Below are 18,043 nucleotides of genomic sequence, written 5' to 3'. Positions count from 1 at the left end.
TTTGGTTTAAAGCAGTTCTTTTGTAATGATTTGGCACTGAGAAAACCAAGAACTTTTCTTCCACCAGCGTCCCAAGCCCAGCAGCCAGCCAAGAGGCCATCAGCTCTGCCTTCCTTCCCAAAGATACCTACAGCCTCAGAAGAATCACAGGGCTGTTTTGCTGTTTTCAGAGCAATACTGTGTTCTCAGGTGCTGTGCACTTGGCTCTCCGTCCATGCCATGCTGACAAAATCTTTATGTGAGGCAAAATATTTTTTTTAAAACAAAAGGCAAGCTGTTGAATCTTCCTTATCTCATCATATCCTGCAACCATCTCCTGTCCTTGCTGGGTCCTCTAGATGGCAATATTGGAAAGGCCAGTAATTGTCCGTCACCAGTGTCCCTGCAGGTGCAGAGGCTGCAGTCCACCCCTGCTCCAGAGCCCCTCCATCCCCTGCTGTGCTCCCCATGCCTTCCCACCACCCAGCTCCAGTCCTCACCTGCAGAAAGGAGGAAATGCCCCATTGCAACACCACCAGCTCTTCCACTGAGCCCACTCGCTGAAGCCAGCTGTGAGCTGGCATTCACAAAGGACGTGCTTGGCTTAGCGATGGCCTCGCTGCTGCCTTTGCACTTGGTCGGGCAGGCTGGGGAGGGCTCTCAGCTGGGCATCTGTGGCTGGACGCTGGCACCCGAAAGGCTGGAGGTGGCCTCGTGCTCAGACTCCACCTTGCTTGACCCTTTAAAGCCAGCTGCTTGGGTTTTGTTTGTTCGTTTTCATTTTGGTTAAGCTTTTGGAAGCTGCAGTTTAAGGCTGGTGGTCTCCAGCTTGCTGCAGGATCAGCTGTGGCCCTCCAGAGCCGGGGTGCAGCCTTTCTGGAGCTGCTGCCAAGTGTCTGAGCTGCTTCAAGCTCCACATGCAACACCCAGCCTGCAAGACTAACGGGCTCTGGGCTTTGCGGGGTCACTGCACCCAGTCTGCAGCTGTGATGGCTGTTTGCAGTGGTGCAAGCCTTTTCTTTCGGCTTGAGTAGAGAATAACTGGAAGACGAGGCAAGGCGAGGGGGGTGAAGAAATGGTGTCCTTGCTGACAGTCGCAACGAAACCTGCCAGGCGCTGAGAGAGCCCAGAGGCAGCTCAGTGTTTGTGTACTCCGTGTCCCGTGCAAGCGTAGCAACATCTCCTGGCACTGCCCGGCGTGAGCACCCTGTGTTCCCCTGCTCGCTGGGGCGATGGGGCACTTCATGCCTGGACCAGCCCCAAAACAAGCGAGGCAAAGCCTTGGTGGGTTGGCTGCTTCGGAGTGAGATATCGTGGGGAGAGGGGAGAGCCCAAAGCTGGGGAAAGCAGAGGTCGAGCCTGTCACTCCTCGGTGTTGCAGGACAGCACCAGAGGCGTGCAAAGGTCTGCTCTCAGAATGGATTTGGGAACCAGGGGCTCTGGAGCATGTTACTGTGGGGTCATGCAGACCTTATGCAGGCCATCTCGGTGCTTTTGCTTAATCCAGCCATTACGGTCCACGATGGGCACTCAGAGGCGGCGTGGGGGGCTACAAGATCCCCTAAAGGCTGCAGGAGACACTGTAAGGTTCAGGGCTCCAAGGTAGCAGAGCTTCAAACTTGTTGTCAAATATTTAGACATTATATATATACAAAAGGATTTGATCTTTCTTAATTGGCCTTTTGTAGGAAATTCCACCATCTGTCCTCGCGAGGGGTGCCAGCGATGCTCTGGCCCCAGGAGTCCTTATATGGCTGCAATCTCCTAACCCGGCGTGTTTCGCAGAATAGTGTGGTCACAGCTACTTCTAAGGACACGTGTGAGCATCGCTCCCCTTCCCGTATGCATAAGCTCCCAGGAATGCAGACAAAGATAAAAAAGTGTGTAAATTAAAGCCATCAGCTGTATGCAGCGTGTCAGCTCCCCTCCCAGCAGCGGCAAGGTTAGTTGTTCCAGCCTGCCCACACGGGCTGTGCTGAGCTGGCAAGGCACCGCGGTGCAAAGGATGCTTTGTGAATAGGAAAATACCAACCCACGGTGCATCAGAGCATTTTGTACTCATCTCAGGCTGAAACAGCAGCAGGAATACTTCCCTTGCCCTTCCTCCTCCTGCAGGCACAAGCTAAGCTATGGCCAAGAGCTGCAGGTACCCAGCAGCTACTCCTGAGCACTTTTTGTCCATGAGGGACTTCTGTACCCTGAATTCGGCCTGATCTTTCTGCCAAGGACACCTCCCCCCTCCTCCTCCCTCCATGGCCTGGTGCCCATGGTCCGTGACAAGCTCCTGATCTGCTCATTCTCCAAATGCAGCAAGAGAAGCTATTGCCACCTCGCTGCCAGGGTGTCTGTCTCCCACCTCCCCGCTGTGTCCTCATTCTCTGCAGCACCTTGAAGTAGCTCCGCTGCTCACTGTGATGGATGGCTAAATCTGCTCTTCTGTGATACAGCTAGCTCCTAATTCTCCCAGAGGTACAAGAGGAAGGGGAGCAACAGATGCAGTGTTGCTGACTTCTCCCTTTTTCCCAGGCAGTTAATATTAATCACTGGTGCTTCAGGATGCATTGTGTGAATTCTCCTAGCCTCTGAAGGTTTTGAGATCTGTAATAAGAGAGAATTGGAAATGCCTCTTTCTCAATGACAGAATTAACACAATCTTCTTCCCTTCTCCAGATACTCCACTGCATTTTTTAGATTTGGAATAAACATAAAGCTATTTAGCTAAGGTATGTCTGGTTGTGTGGTCTAAGGTCACTATTTGCATTGCTGTCCATTTTTCAAGGTACAAAACCAAGGCAATAGCTGGAGACTGGATTCCTCTGACAGAGCAGGCGTGACTACCTGGTGAAATGAGTGATATAACCCTGCAAAAGCACAAGATATGTCCGGGTCATGTTTTCCACCCTGGGATTTCAGAGCTGTGTCTGCTGCTTACATGAGAATGCCCAAATTGTTACAAAAGGCAAGTGAATTTCCCCTGTGACTTCATTTCTGCTTTGCATGGGCTGGTTCACCAGCTGGAGCTTTGTTGCAGAGATATTTGCTGTCGATAAAATGCCTTAGCTTTGGGCCAGATGCCTTAAAGGGCTCAGTGCTATTGTCCCGCTAGAGAGATGCCAGCGCCGTTTGGCACAGTCGCATGCCTAAACTCAGCTCCCAGCAGCGACTTGTTGCTTCAGCTGGAATCAGCCTGCGCTCCGATGACAGAGCTGATAATAGACTGATGGCACTCGTGACAAGGGTGTAGGGGCTGAGTAAAATATTCCCTGGAAAAAAACGATCATCCCAGAGATTTCAGAGCGAGCACCAAGCCTCAGCAGTGCTCGCAAGGCTGAATTGCATCGCCCCAAGGAGGAGAGGACAGCCGGGGTCAGGCAGCTGTGCCCAGAGGGCACTGGAGCAGCCGTGCTAGCAGCAGCACAGAGCAGGCTGGGCTGCAAGGATCGGCTGATCTGGGGAGGAGCGGGGCAAATCTAGTGCTGTAGAGATGCTGAGACTGGAAGACGATGCATTGGCACCCTCAGGCTAGGAAGAGGAGCGTGAGGAGCACCTGCAGCTTTCTGGGGCATGGATCTGACCCGGGACATCGAGGCGGTGGGGATTATGGTCCGTCTGGAAGTCCTGGACCACAACAAGTGGGACAGTTAATACCTGGCCTTCTCTGTCTGGCCGTGCTCCTGATGCAGCGGAATGAGTAGAGCCAAGGCGCGGAGTGTAAATATTTATACCCCAGTTACCAGGTTTCGTGTTTGGCTGGTCCCTCTTGGCTCCTACCGCTCCATGTTTGTGGCTCTGAGTTGCCAGGGACACTCATAGGCTTGCTCAAAGGGCAGAAACCTCTCTGAAGGAGCCAGGGGCATTGCTGCAGCACTTCTCCGAGGCAGCAGTGCCTAGGGCACGGGCCGGCTCCAGCTGCGGTGCCACAGCACAGCATCACCCCCTGCACCCACCAGGCACCAGCTCCCGCGTCCTAGCCAGAAGCCCTGGGAAGGGGGCAGGAGGCAACGCTGAGTCCCTAAAAGTCAGCCTAGCAGTATTTTTCACTGACCGGCTCTGATGTGCGTGAGGGAGGTGGGAAGTGAATACACAGCACCCAGTGGCCTTCTCCTCTTGGGGTCAGGAGGGCAAGGACACCTCAGTAAGACGTCTCTAGCGACACTCCGTTGGAGCACATCCCTTCAGGACCATAGCCTCCCCCCGGGCCCTACTGTGAGCGTGGGGATGCTGTGCAGGAATGCTTTTGGTACCACTACGAGGTCAACGTGTGCGTCAGCCTGCAGCCTGCGCAGACGGGCTCCGCCACCCTGCGCTGCAGCGTGCTGCTCATTTGTCAAAATCTAAACAGCCTCGGCATACCTCTCACGTTCTTCCCCAGATCCGAAGTCTCTACTGCCAAATATTTTTCCCTGCTGTTGGTTCAGTTCCTTCATCTGTTCCCAGCCCTCACTGGAGCTGCCGAGGGAAAAAAAAACACCTCACAATCTGTTTTTACTGAAGGTATTTATTTCAGTATGGAAGTGGCAGAAAGACAGTTTCTCTATATCCATGCATATATCTGAGATCTTTCTCTTGGGTCTTTTTCAGCTTTGACTGCAACCCATCTTTAAATCACTTTTCTTCAGCAGAGTTCAGCTAAAAAGGGAGCTTCCTCATTTTCACATAAAAGCTGATTCCCAGAAAACTTGGTTTAAACCATAGAAAACACACCCATGCTCCCTTTGTGCAGCTGAACTAAATCAGCTGAAAATCTGTTCTGAAATGGAAGGAAAGCAAAAGTCCAGCACAGACAAATCTCCTTCACAGACTGGTATCATGTCTAAAATCTTTTGGTAGAGAAAGCTGCCTGACAGCTATTTACTGCAGCTCTTTCAGCACAGAACTCAGGAAATTGCATTCATAATTTCCTTAGTGCCAAACAGTCTGTAATTTTCCCATGACTATTTCTTTTTTTTTGTTGTTGTTTGTGATACAAAGCCTTTGAAAAGCACTCACAGATTTTCTTTTTGCCTAACTACGAAGCCAACATTAAGCACGCAGTTTAAGGGGATACTGTTACCTTGTTTGACATAGGGAATAACCCTCCTCTCCCAACCTTATTAGAGACTAAACCTTCTATAAATAGCCTTATAATTTTAATAAAAGCTTTTTCACGAAAGGAGAGATTGAATTGAGAGAGAAGGTAAGAATACTCATACGGCCAGTACTGTTGGGCACCAGCAACAAGCAGAACAGGCAGAAAGGTGTGACCTGGCTTCTTTTATTACCATCAGCCCAGGGCTGTGTAGTAAACATGATTCCCAGAACCCTTATGTACGAGAAAAGGACTTAAATCTGGTTTGGCTAGAAGTCTCTTCAGCTGGAGACTTGTGTCAGCTCCAGCCCCTGGGCTGATCCCATCCCTGTCCTGGGACAAGCAGCCTTGTTCCCCACTTTGCACCGCGATGTGGCACAATCTCCATGTGGTGAGCTTAGGTTGGTACCTGGGAACACACCAAATTCAAGCTTCTCCAGCACTTCAGATGCCTTTCTCTTACTAAATAAGACTTTAACTGGCATTAACTGTGAATCATACAAAATTGTGAAGAGCCAGCAGAGCACTTGATAAGACTCGACAGCTCAGGGCTTTCATTCAGACACCCATGAAGACATTGACGGTGGAGGGGACCGGCGTGTGACTCTCACGTCCTGTCCCACATCTGAGCAGAGCGGTCTGGAAGAGGCCGTGGCAGCGGAGGAGGTTTGTGTGAGCCCCTTGCAGTGCTGCTGCTGTCTCCAGCTCTGCTTTGTGAACCTCTTTCTTTTCCATGGGCGCTTGCTTTTACAGCTGATACCTCGACCTCTCCCTGCTGCTTCCTCTCTCTTTCTACCTATCAGTCGTGTTTGCAAAGGCTGCATTTTAAACAGAAGCCAAGCAGTTCGTTCTTTGATGCAGCCCTCCCTAGAGAAAAAAAAAAAAAAAAGTCCTGTTATGCCCTTTTGTACAAGCAGGAACCCAAGTGAGAGCAGGTGAACCCCTCCAGCCTGGGCATGCAGACAGGGTGAAGGCAGCCACAACCCAGGAATGTGAGGGACTGCAGGCGCTGAGCACAACTACTCCTTTCTGGGTTACGTCTACACGGCAGCCTCAGAGCCAGGCAGGTAGCGCCTGAGGGACAGATGTTACATGACTCAGCCAAAGTCAAGCAAGACATTTGTAGCAGGATGAGGAATTCAATTTTGGTTCCCTGAGCTGTAGGCTAACTCTCTAAGTTTCAGCCCATGCTGTGCCTATCATTTCTCATGTTCCTTTCAATGATCTAATCCAGTTGTGTGTGTTTTCTCATGGTCCTCAGCTTTCTAATTGATTTGATTTTAGCTGCAGACTCAAGTAAAATTAAATTTGTCATGCTTTGAAAAACTCCTTTGCCATTAAAACACTTATTTTACTTATGTTAGCCTGTGGGCACCTTGATTTTTTTAATTATTATTATTTTTTTTTCCCGAGACTAAAATCTAAAGCTAAAATTAATAAAGGAGCCTAATTTTGATCTGATGTCTGGGAGCTATTTTTCAAATCTGGAACATGAAACTTGTGGTGAGCCTGACACCAAGGAAAAAGAACACTGTTAGGGTAATTACGTATAGTAAGATAAAAATAAGCATGTTTTTGGTGGTGATAACGGATACCTTCACAAATCCCCTTGGTATGTTAAAAGTAAAACCTAATATTATATTGCCATCAGTTTACCTCGTTGCTATTAGTATCCTTTGTTTGATAAATCTCTCTGGATATGTATCCACCCAGAACTGATAATAGATAAAGACTAAGAAGAACCAAACCTTGTCTCAAATTTTATCTGGTTTGCTTATGCAAATACTCAAATATTTGATGGATTTCAGTTATTGTTAAAGGGTTGGCCAAGGTGTTTGCTGGAAGGGCCAAAGTCTGGAAACACTTAAACAAATTGTGACCCAGCAGCTGTTGAAGTCAATGGAAACTTACTTGACTTCAGTGGATGGTGGCCGAAAAATTTTAGTCATAGCAGTAGTTCTGCATGAGCAAAGTTATTTGTTTGCCCAGACTATTCCCCATGCTGTAGTCTGTGGGCTCTGCAAGGCAGTTAGACAAGGTTTATACAAACCGTAAGACCAAAAGAGGCTTGTACATGGGGAGGACAAGGCAGAAGTGTGGGCTCGCAGGGCTAGCATATCCCACGGGTGTATGCCCAGCTGGAGCATGGCTCCGTACAGGGTACCCTGTGGCTTCCGCATCCAGCAGCAGAGGAAACGAAACAACACAAGGACCGTGTGTGCGAATGTGGCTGGAAATGCTGAGCTTCAAATAACCGTGCAGCAGAAAACCTCAAGCCCTACCCTTGGCAGAAAACCTCGTGTTTGAACAGCCCCCTGCAGGCTGCAGATAAATGCCTGCCAGTGCTGCCAACATTCTTTGAAAACTTATATTGTTGCTGGAAAGAGAGGTGGAAACCTTCGTTTGTGTTGCCTTTTCAAAATGTACCCACAGAGCCAACAGATGCGTCCATTTTGCAGGGCCCTGGTGCATCATCCTTTATAAATGGGAGTCACCTTCATAATTTTCCATGGACAGGAGGAGCTGTTTGTACTGGGAGAAGCATTTTGGCCTCTGCCAAAGGATAACAGGCAGGCTGACACAGCCGCTCCTCTTAACCTGATAGCTGAGCCCTCCCCGCAGTTGCTTTTTAAAGGTGGGAACGATCTCTAGCTTGATACTCTCTCAAAGTGCAGGTTCTGGTGTCACTCAGGAAAATCTGAGTAGCGGTGATGCCTTGAATAACGCAGTCACTGTAATTACTCAAAGGCATATTTGCTATTGGTCTTTCAGCAGGTGATTTTCCAGTTCCTGAAAATCTCTTTTGATCTGTTGATCCGGCTTTGCTGATGGCATTATAGGGCTATGCTACAGATATATTTTGACATTAAATGGTGGAAAGATGAGTAGGTTAGCAGCAATCAACCCGCCTTTTTAGTGTCTTACTGTCTGCCCCCTAAACTGAGGAGAACTTCCTACTTCATCCTTTACTGGTTTGCACAGCCATAGATGGAGAACCATCCATAGATACCCCTCAGCAGCAATTTAATCCCTCTCTTTTACATATGCATGTGTGTAGGGTCCAAACTACATTGACAGGAAGAATTACATTGTAAGCAAAGACTGGTTTTACTGCAGAAGCCTTATTCTGTCAGTGGTGCTCTCTGTTTTGCAGTTTTATTTACCACCTGATATTGGAGACAAAGAAGCTGAGCAAAATCTAACCAAATCCCGCTTGGACCTGGATGGGTTTGCTGTCTTTAGTGCATTGCTCTAGCACCTTTTCCAGCTAGCAAGGTCATACCAATACTTCAGGAATTTTTTTCTTTGAACACGTGCATGCACACTGCCCTTCACTGGGCTCCACAACAGTGAGGTGGAAATGATGGGGCACCCATCTCCTACTGAGGTTCACTGGTTGAGCTGGCCATTGCTCTTCAGGCTTTGCTTTCTGCTCCCTATTTCAGAGAGCTGACTGGTGCCTGGGTTTTGCAGAGGTGCACCTGGCCCAGAGCCACGGTTTGCTCCTCGGCTGAGGCAGCCCAGCCACTCCAGCGCATTAAACTCTGTGGAAAAAGGGTTTACATCACCGATGTTTTAACCACACCGTTATAAAACCCCCAAAGCCCCACCCTTCCTTACTCCCCAAGAGGAATGACTCTGAAATAGTTCAGCTTTTCCATTACTTCGCCTGCCTGGAGACGTTTTGCTAACGGCCTGCACGGTAATTAGTGCGTTGCAGGTGAGGCCCAGCTGCCTGCAGGGTGGGGGCTCAGCTTGGCCACGAGCTGTCCCCTGAGCAGCAAAATGGTGGGGCAGTGCAGGGCAGGGAGACTGCTGCATCTACTTCCCTCTTTCTTTCTTTTTTTCCTTTCTCTCCTCTCTTTTTGTATCCCTTGAAACACCTCCGGGAAGGTTTCCTGTGCTCATGCACTGGCAGGAGGTGGTGGTGGTGGTTGCACAACTGAAGCCCCCAAATGGCTGCCTCCTTCAGGCTGCAATTTGGGAGAAGAAAAGGGCCCCTCCAGGTGGTTTTGTAGGAAGGAGAAATGCTGCTTGTGAGAAAGGGGGTTTGCCCGCAGAGAGCTAATGGAGGGAACTGGTAATTACCCCCACATGGAGTGGGGCAGCTGTGGGACGGGCTGTGGCGTGAAGGAAGAGCTGAGGCAGCTGGTATGGCTGAGGCACGGGTCAGGTCCCCTCATGTCCTGCATGCCAGGAGAAGAGACCAGCGTGTGTGGAGAGGCTACCCGTGTTGGCCTGGAGAGCTGTTGTGGCTCTGCATGGCTGCGGTGTCCCACAGAGGACGGGTGAGTGCGGCGGCCCTGTTCCCTCACACCGGATGGTTGTAACTGCTGTCAGCCTTGGTCTGGGAGCGCTGTGTGGGGCATGTCCCCCCCAGCACGGTGTGTGGAAACCAGGAGGACAGCCGAGCCCCCCCCAAGTGGCGCGCGATCCTCCTTCTGCATGGATGCACCCCAAAATGGCTTCCTTCTGAAGAGCATTGACTTAAAAATTGGGACCGATGGTGCAGAAGACTTCTCCTCTGTGGATGCAGAGCGACTGAATTAAAACAGACCGGAGGTCTCAAAGATGGTGAAATATTCGATGCCGTCTTCCTTGCAGTGTGGACAAGATCTCCTGCCCTCAGGTAAGATCTGTGCTTTTGTGGGGTGTACTGTCCTGCTCCGTGAGGTTTCTTGCAGGGAGCTCTGCTATGAAGCGGCTTCCTTGCCCAACTGTACGAGCTCCGCTATTTCCAAATAAAGTTTCCCAGCAGTTAGCTTTTGGGTGAGTAATTCAACCGACCTAGTTTTAAGTGCTTCTGCCCATAGTTCATTTTGTTTGGATAGCCAGTCAAGGGTACATTAGAATCCTCTTTTCTTTTTTTAAAAAAAAAAAAAAGAAAAAAGTTTTACCGTGTTTGCCAAAAATCAGTGTGTGCAATATCTGGGTATATTCCTTAGCAAGCAATGGTGATAGCATGGGGTTGACTCAGAGTTGTCTCAGCCCTGTGAAATGAGTTGTGTCATTCTTGCAGTTTATTCTTGTTTAATACAGCACTTTGGCAGAGACTTTTATAGTGCCATGTTGTATCTGTAATACAACAATGCCTGAGTGCCTTTTCTTTGACTTAAGTTGCATACTGTATTTACTTTCTAAATCACTTTTTTTTTCCAAACAGAATTAAGTTGCTGTTTTGATATGCGTGAGGTTAAGAGCGCTTAAATTTTTCTGTGTCAGGTATATCGGTCATTTTAAGTCTGCAGATTTAAGGTCTGGTACTGCAAACACTCACTTGCTGTCAGGAGCAGCAATACTGAAGGTGGGGCAGAGCAGTTCTCTGTGCCACGCGCCTTCATGGCCCTTTATTCTGCTGCTTCTTTGGATGTGATGTGCCTATGAGGCTGGCTGAGAAAGCCAATGGGGTCTGGAGCAAGCAGTTTGTGCAGGACCAGGCTTTGAGATGAAGCCTGAGGAGAGCAATGAGTTGCTCAAATAACACTTTGCTCTGCTGTAATCATGGGGGGGACTTATAATAATGACATGGAACACATTAAATAGATTTTATTGTTTAGCTGCTATGCCATTAGGCTGATAGACATTGTACCTTAGAGCTGTTTTTGATGGTGGCTGGTGTTTGGGATTTGATGGTGAAATCTCTGGTTTGCATTGTTTGTAGATGGCATCTAATGTTTTAAATAGGAGGTGGAGGGTCCTGGTGGCAGCCAGCTGCTGTTCCCTGCGCTTGTTGCACTGCTGGAGGGCTGCAGGTACCTGCCAGCGGGCTTGCTTGCTTGTCAGAGTGATTGTGCTCCTCCAAGATGCATCTGCAAAGATGCAGGGTCAGTCCCCGAATACCCCTGTGGTGGCAGGGGTAATGACCCATCCACCTCTGGTCAGGAGGCTTTTGCTAAGTTCCTGTTGAGAGAGCCACTAGGGAAAACCTCTTTCTGACGGTAACTAAGTTTTTATGTGGATTGGGAGAGCTGCTGGGAGAAAAAAAAAAAAAAAAAAGGCAAGTTTAGATTCTAGACAGCTTTTAGATTTCCTATGAGTATTTAGATTTCTGTGAAAATGGATCAGTTCAGTCTATAATGCTAAATAATATGGGTGTTTCATATCTGTATTCTATGTATGCCTGAAATTTTTCTTGGCGAGTGGTGACAGTCTGAGCCTTGAACTTCAGGACAGCCCAGCTTTCTTGTAGCTGCAAGGAACGTTGTTAATGTGGGTGATGGGGATGTTGGAAGAATGTGGTACTCACCTGTTTGCATAGAAAAACAGACACACAGAAATGCAAATGCTTCTGGAAAGGGTGTGTTTACTCCAGTGCAGTGTTTGTTTCTTTTTACTAAACAAGCAGAAATCCCTTGGCCCACGTATCGTGATCTGCTTTCCAAGGATAGCAGTGGTATACCCAGCGTACTCACCCTGCCTCTCCTGTCTTTACTCAGAAGCTCTGTGGTTCTCTAAGGCACCACAAAAACCTGTTTGTAATGCAGGAGCTCCAACCCAAGCACCTCCTGTGGAAAATAAACTTGCTGGGCTATGTATCCAATAGGAGGAGCATGGAAGAAAGCGGGACAAAGTTGGAAGATATATGAGCAGAAAACAAATGGGATAAGGGATGGGGGAAAACCAGAAGTGAATGTTGTCAGATTTGCCTGGTGTGCAGTGCAAACAGGCAGATTTATTTAAATGTAGGAATGATTTGCCACCTGATAGTGCTTTTTCTATATTTGCTTTGAAGAAAATATTCATCTTTTGGTATCACATAAACTGTGTTCTCTTCAGCCGGGTTCCTTCCCTGCCTGCAGGCTGCCGACTTGAAACATCCCTCCTGTTTGTTTTCTGTCCTGGAAAACTCTGTCTATGAACCTGACGGTGGCACACGTCATGGCAGAGCTGCCAGGAAATGTTTCAGCTTTGGAAGAGGGTAGCTTGGGCAGGATGGGAGACCGATGACATATTCTCCCCCTGACTCCCCAGACGAAGTTTTAGTGCTGTGTTCCCCATGTGTGAAATGCTCTGGGGGGCACCCTGGGGGTAGCGGTGCTTTGCCCAGCCTGCTGAACCCCATGGGTCCCAGCAACGACTGTGGGGGAGCGGGAGAGCAGCCATGCCAGCAAAGTGCCGTTGCTGGTTGGGTTTTCCCCCCAAAGGGCTGGTGCAGAGGCCCTGGGAGGAGCAGGCTGTTCCCCCCCCCCCCTCCCCTCCAGCTGCTCCCCAGGCAGGACCGGTGCTATTGGCTGGATTAATTTTTTGCAACGCGCCTCCCTGCTATAAGTGTGTAACCAGCGGCTGTCCGGCCAGGGGCTGGAGGCACAGCCCTGGACAGAGGCGCTCCCACGTCCTGCCCGCTGCCGCAGCACCGCGCACAGCTGTGCCGAGAGCTGTGCTCCATCCCTTCCTGCTCCTGCTCCGGGCAGCAGCCACCTCGCAGCAGCTCCCAGGCTCTCCGGCAGCCAGTAAGCACATGCCTCCGTCTCGCCCTTCTCGAGCATCGTCTTGGCGAGCAGCTCGGGGAGACTTTCGGCATCCCGCGCTTCGCGGGTCTTCGGATTTCAGGGCTCGTGCTGGGTCTCCTCTGCCTTGTGGCTGCTCGCCTGGGGAACTGGCCGGGGAAGGGTTTGTGAGAGCAGGGCTGGGGGAAACGGGAAGTCCGTGAGTATGCAACGTACTTCTGAAACACGCTTCTCGGCAAACAACTTTTTCATGGATCAGCGAGTTAACCTCAGAGACCGCCTCTGTTTTAGGGGGTGTCTCGGGTGTGGGATTTATCCGAATTCTTGCTTCTGATTTCTCTCGCATCCTTTCTGTGATGCGTGCCTTCCCTCCTGGAAGGTGATGGCTTTGAAAGTACAGGCAGCCACTGGGGTATAAATATAGCTTTTTCTCTTTGCTTCCCAGCCGAGTGGGCGTTTCGGGAGTGTTTGCAGTGGTACAGAGCTGTGTGTGAGCTGTCAGCAGCCTGTTTTCCTAGGCGGGGGATCAGATGTGCCTGTTGGAAGTTTTTAATGACAGCTGAGGAGGAAATAACTGAACTAGTGGCTGTTTTGTCAGCTCCTCAGGTGATGTGATGTTCTTGGAAAGCAGGGAATGATACCCACCGAACTGTGGGAGCATGCTGGCTCTAGCAGAATTGGGGAAGGTGGAAATGCAAGCTTTCAGCTAATAATTACCACATCTTCCTCCTTCTGTATTACGGAGTATTGGACGGTTGTGGATTTTCTAACAAGCCACACTTGCAGCTGTCCCCATGTGAATGCAAACACCTTTAACTTTATGCAAATACTGCACCCTTGTATCTATCTGTATTTGTGGAGTTACTTGTAGGAGTGAAACTATTCACCTGTGGATTTGCAAGATGGGTGTTTCTGTCATTAATCTTTTCTTTATCAACTGTTCAAAAGATAAGGTAATGCATGTGACTCTGGTTCAGTTCGCCTTGTGTAAGCAGGAGCTTGTCTGTGGTCTGGAAATGGATGTAGCTGCTTTTTAAATCACTGTACTCTAGCACATGAAAGGGAAAAATGATTAAAACAATCCAGCTACTGATTAGTTTCTTACCTTGTTTTGAGAGGAAAAGTTTTTTTTTTTTTTTTTAAACTTTCAGAAAGGAAACTCATTAAATTCTTAAGCTATGATGTACAAAGTAAATAGCTGATCAAGCAACCAAATATGGCTTTAAAATTTAAACTTTCTTTTTTAATGATAAAAGCACCCACCTACTTCATTTCAGTGACAACACCCTCTTTTTAATTTTTTTTTTTATTTCCCCCACTAGTACAGCATTCTTGAATACAAACTAGTTCTTAATTTCCTGGTAAAGAATGCAGTATATAAAAATGCATTTTTGACTAATACCTGACAGAAAAACGGGGGTGTTTCAGAGCTAGCACCACACGAGCTCAGCACAACAGAAATTTAACTGTTCCGATTTTGTACTGGAGCTCTAAGGAACCAGTTCAGGGCTGGGTTTTATAGCTGCTTTCTGAGTTGCTCTGCTCTTGGGGAATTTTGGCTGAGAGAGGTCTGTAGGATTGGTCTCTTGAAGCGTTTCTAACAGGAGAAGTTATTCCCCGCTGTGAATGATGGCTTGCTTCCACGTATGCTGGTATAATTCTCTGCCTGGATGTAAATAAAGGCAGCTGTTCAAAAGGAGGCATCGTTTATGGTACTCCAACACTTGAATGTAAACACTCTTCAGCCCGTCTTGGCTGGCCTTTATTTCGGAAACAGCCTCTCCATCGAACTGCACCATGGATGGAAAATCTGGACATACGGCACGAAGCAGCTCCTGGGAGTTCTGTCGGGTCCCTGCCCTCGAATGAGGGAATGATGCTGTAGGATGCACTTTATTTCTCATCTGGGCCCATATCCCCTAAATGTAACTTACAGTCATACTTATAACTTATAATATTGATGTGACATAACTTATAATATTGATGTGAGCCAGGAATAATATTGCCCCATCAGCAGTAGCCTATGTGAATGATGCCCTTTTGAGCTTACCCCCCTTCTGGGGGGCACGCTGGGGAATTTAGGTAGCAAAGCTGAGGTTTCAGGTGCAGTTCCGTAACTTTGGTTAGGCAGCATAACTTTTGCTTGAAAAGGTAATAGAAATAATGTGTATATAAGGAACCTTCCCAGACCTGACCTGCGATTTTTGCTATGAAAAATACAGTGTCAGCTTTAGTCAAGATGCTTCAGCTTGATTCACTGTGATTTCTTTCTTTCCTTTTATTTTTTTTTTCCATTTCTTTATTATGGAAGACTCAGGGATAATAAAGTGTCTGAGATCAGTCATTTTATGTCTGATTTTGGCAAAGCAAGTGTGGGAGGAAGAAAGAGACCTCATGTTTCATTTAGATATCCTGATTTGGAGAGGAATTTTAACCAGATGGCTCTTGAGACACTAGAACTCCAAAGGATTAAATGCTATTTAGATAAATGCCTGTTTCCACCTCTGCAATGCAGTTTTAGAAGGGCTGCGCTATATATTCTGGCTTGAGTGCTGTAATCCCCGCGCTCTGGCAAAACCGTGTCTGCAGCATTCGGCCCTTGGGTTCAGACACAGGGTGCAGCCCGCTGCGTTTCAGCTCCCCGACGTGCTTTGACTGGGATCCTTGTAGACGGGCAGCACAGAGCCAGCTCTGGGACATCACCCCGGCGTGTGCGGTGGCAAGAGTGCTGCCAGGGCAAATTCCTGCTGTTGGAGCGAGACAGAGCAGTGTCGTCTGGGGGACGGATGATGGGCGGATGCTCTTGTGCTTCTCCCTCTGAGGAACCGGCTTGTCCCTCGTGGCAAATAGGGCTCACATCCGATGGGAGGAGAGGGTTAAAATGACGTTTAGGACTTAGGAGCTGTTCAAAATCTGGGCAAGGATTGTACTGTAGCCGTGCTGGAGTGGGATAAAAAGGGTCCTGTGGAAGTAACCTTTTTTTTTTTTTTTTTTTAAAAAAAAAAGGCCAAATTAAAGAGTGTCCTGGAAAAGGCTGGACAGCCATGACAGGGTTCCCGACAGCAAGGGAGCTGCAGCCCAGGGTGGAAGTGGTGGTATTTTGCTGTGCGCCTGACTGGAAACTTTAAGGCAAAGTTACAATTTTGGTTTGGATGGCATTACAGAGCTGCATTATTTTTGCAAATAGGAAATTCAAAACCTCTTGACCTCAGATTGCTTGGAGAGAACAGTGTTTTCAGAAGATCCACTCATTCCACGGATGTGCCTGTTCTTTTTTGTTTCTTGAGCAGAGCCTAGAGACTGGTGTAACTTGGGATCTCTCTCTCCTGTGTAGTGGAAAAGAACTGGAGATGGAAACCTCTGCTTTCACCTGCCCAGCAGAGCTGGCTGCTTGGCGCATGAGTGGGCAGCGAGCAGCCAGTACCTGCGAGGGATTAAAAGTGGGGTATGGCTACATTTGTGATCTGCTGGGATCAAGTGCAGAGCACAAATTGTCCCCCTGACCTCAAAGGAAGAACAGGAAAAAAACTATTCCTGCTGGGAATAAGCAGTGCAGGGTGGCTCTTTGCCTTCCTGGTTTTTGGTGTCTTTCTACTCCTGGAAAGGGGAAACCAGAGTGGAGTGGAAAAGAATAAAATCTGCCTAACAGGAGCTGCGTGACAGGTGTATCTCGAGGTGTAATAACTTAGAATAAAATCTTCCAGAGTCCATTTACTTCTTATCTTACTGTAGCACAACAGTTCAACAAGTTCTGACATCTGTACATCTGTGGTGTAGACAAGAGGAAGAACAGGATAAATAGCTGAAAAATGCTTTTCCTTCAGGAAAATCCTTCCACTTGTCTTCAAGACATCAGAGACCCTGATGCTTTGAGACAGGGGAGCTTCAACTCACATGATGGCTAGTTCCAGTGGTGTCCTGACATGTAGGGTTTAAGAGACCACTGTTAACAAGAACTTGAATGTGCTGGATGTGCCAAGAGATTCTTTTTTTTGGAGGCACACTTGGCACAGGGGTGGATGATCCACCTAGTTTGCTTTTGACTCTTGCAAGCTGCCTTTAGTGACAAAGTGGCTGCACCAGCATGTGAGTGTTCCTGTATCGCAGCAGCGTCTAAGCAGAAGAGGACTTCAGAGCTTCTGGCAGAGCAAGAATTGGTCGCCATTGTTTTGTTTGGCCAAAGACAGCAAAGAAAAAAACCAAACAAAACACCAACACTCAGTTCTCCAGAACATTGTATTATGGACCAGTGTGCTGGATGTGCCTTTATTCCCTTGCTAAGAAAAATAAGTGGTCAGTACTAAACCCACAGCTGGCTGCTAGTTGGCTTTTGTCCCAGCCCTTCCGCAGTGCCTTCAGTGGGGAATATTCAGTCTTCTTGTGCTTCCAGTGGTACCTGGCTGAGTACCCCTTAGAGTTACTATGAAACCACACAAAATATAGCTTCCCTATTGCTAATACCAAGGTGGGGTGGGAGAAAATCATGTACTTTCTTCTGAAGAAATGCCCCAAGTAATGGGAATCATTCTGAGTTGGCTGGCTACTTGCAAGGCATTTGCAATTTGTTTAGCTTGGGACTGGCTTCTCCTGGCAGTTGTTACCACCAGCTGCCTTTCTTATCTCTCTTTTCTATAATAAACACTGGAGCAAAGGCTTGGAATTAGTCACTTCTGAGGCACTGCCCGCTTGCCTTTCCAGCTTCTGTCTTCTCTTCTCATTTTTGGACTTTTGAGTCTTTTTCACTCTGTGCTCTGCCTCCTTGCTTTGCCCTTTCTCTTATTGGCATAGCAGAGAGCTTTTTTTAAACATCCCGAAGATGTGCCGTTCCCAGGACTACCTGCATCCTGAGGGATGGGCTACCCTGGGACAGCTGTGCGCAGTCACGCTGCTGCTGGCCACTACAAGAATTTTTCTAGCACGATTTACCCGATCCAGTGGACCGGTTGTTCAGATTAACGACCTGCCGAGGCAGTGTTAGGATCCTGTTAGCATCCTGTGGGCCAGGCACTGCATCCTGCTCTTCTGTACAGCATTTGCTGCAGGGCTGTCGGTGGTTTGAGGGAATGCAAATGCAGACAGCGCCTCCAGAAGCAGCGGGCTGTGTGGTCCTAATTTAGTCCTGATGCAGAAATACAAGTAATTCCTACTGATTGATTTCCTCTTTAAAATTCCCTGGTGATCTCTAAGCAGTCTTGACCTGGTCTTGCTTCTGACAGTACCATTGGAGAGCCAGTAGTGAGCAGTCGAGGGTGCAAGAATCCCTCTCTCTCTCTGTTCTCATCTAACTTTAAAAATACACAGAGCTATATATTTCACTCAGCACATGCAAATACTGTTTCCTGTCTACCCCTGTTCTGCTGACTGAAAGCCAGTCACGCTTCCACCCTGGAACAGCCTGCCAGGTAAATGCCACTTGATGTGTAACGAATTTCGGTGCCGCCTCTGGAGATGGCACGGCTGGCGGTATCAGAGCAGGACCAGGAGGCAGCCCACGCTTGCCCCGTGGAGGCACAGAGGTGCTCGGCAGGGACTGAAGTCTCTCTTTTTT

The 18,043-nt window shown here is 48.4% G+C and overlaps 1 protein-coding gene across 5 annotated transcripts in view; it reads left to right on the top strand.

Moving 5' to 3' along the window:
• The first annotated feature begins 9,109 nt into the window (after positions 1-9,109).
• The window catches only part of FHL1 (four and a half LIM domains 1), a 32,290-nt gene continuing 23,356 nt past the window's right edge, over positions 9,110-18,043 (top strand). The window contains exon 1 of one of the 5 annotated variants that reach the window (XM_080553683.1): positions 9,110-9,677. In XM_080553683.1, the coding sequence (XP_080409809.1) occupies positions 9,620-9,677 (58 nt within the window). In that variant the 5' untranslated portion in view covers positions 9,110-9,619. Of the gene's footprint in view, positions 9,678-12,030; positions 12,499-12,545; positions 12,695-18,043 lie in introns of those variants that run through there. The other 4 variants (XM_080553686.1, XM_080553682.1, XM_080553687.1 and 1 more) reach the window with 4 other exon arrangements.

Source organism: Anser brachyrhynchus, assembly GCF_964034855.1.
Source record: "Anser brachyrhynchus genome assembly, chromosome: 13".
NCBI lineage: Eukaryota > Metazoa > Chordata > Aves > Anseriformes > Anatidae > Anser > Anser brachyrhynchus.
The sequence above is the reverse complement of the archived record's forward strand: the minus strand, read 5'-3'. Positions and strand labels throughout refer to the sequence as shown.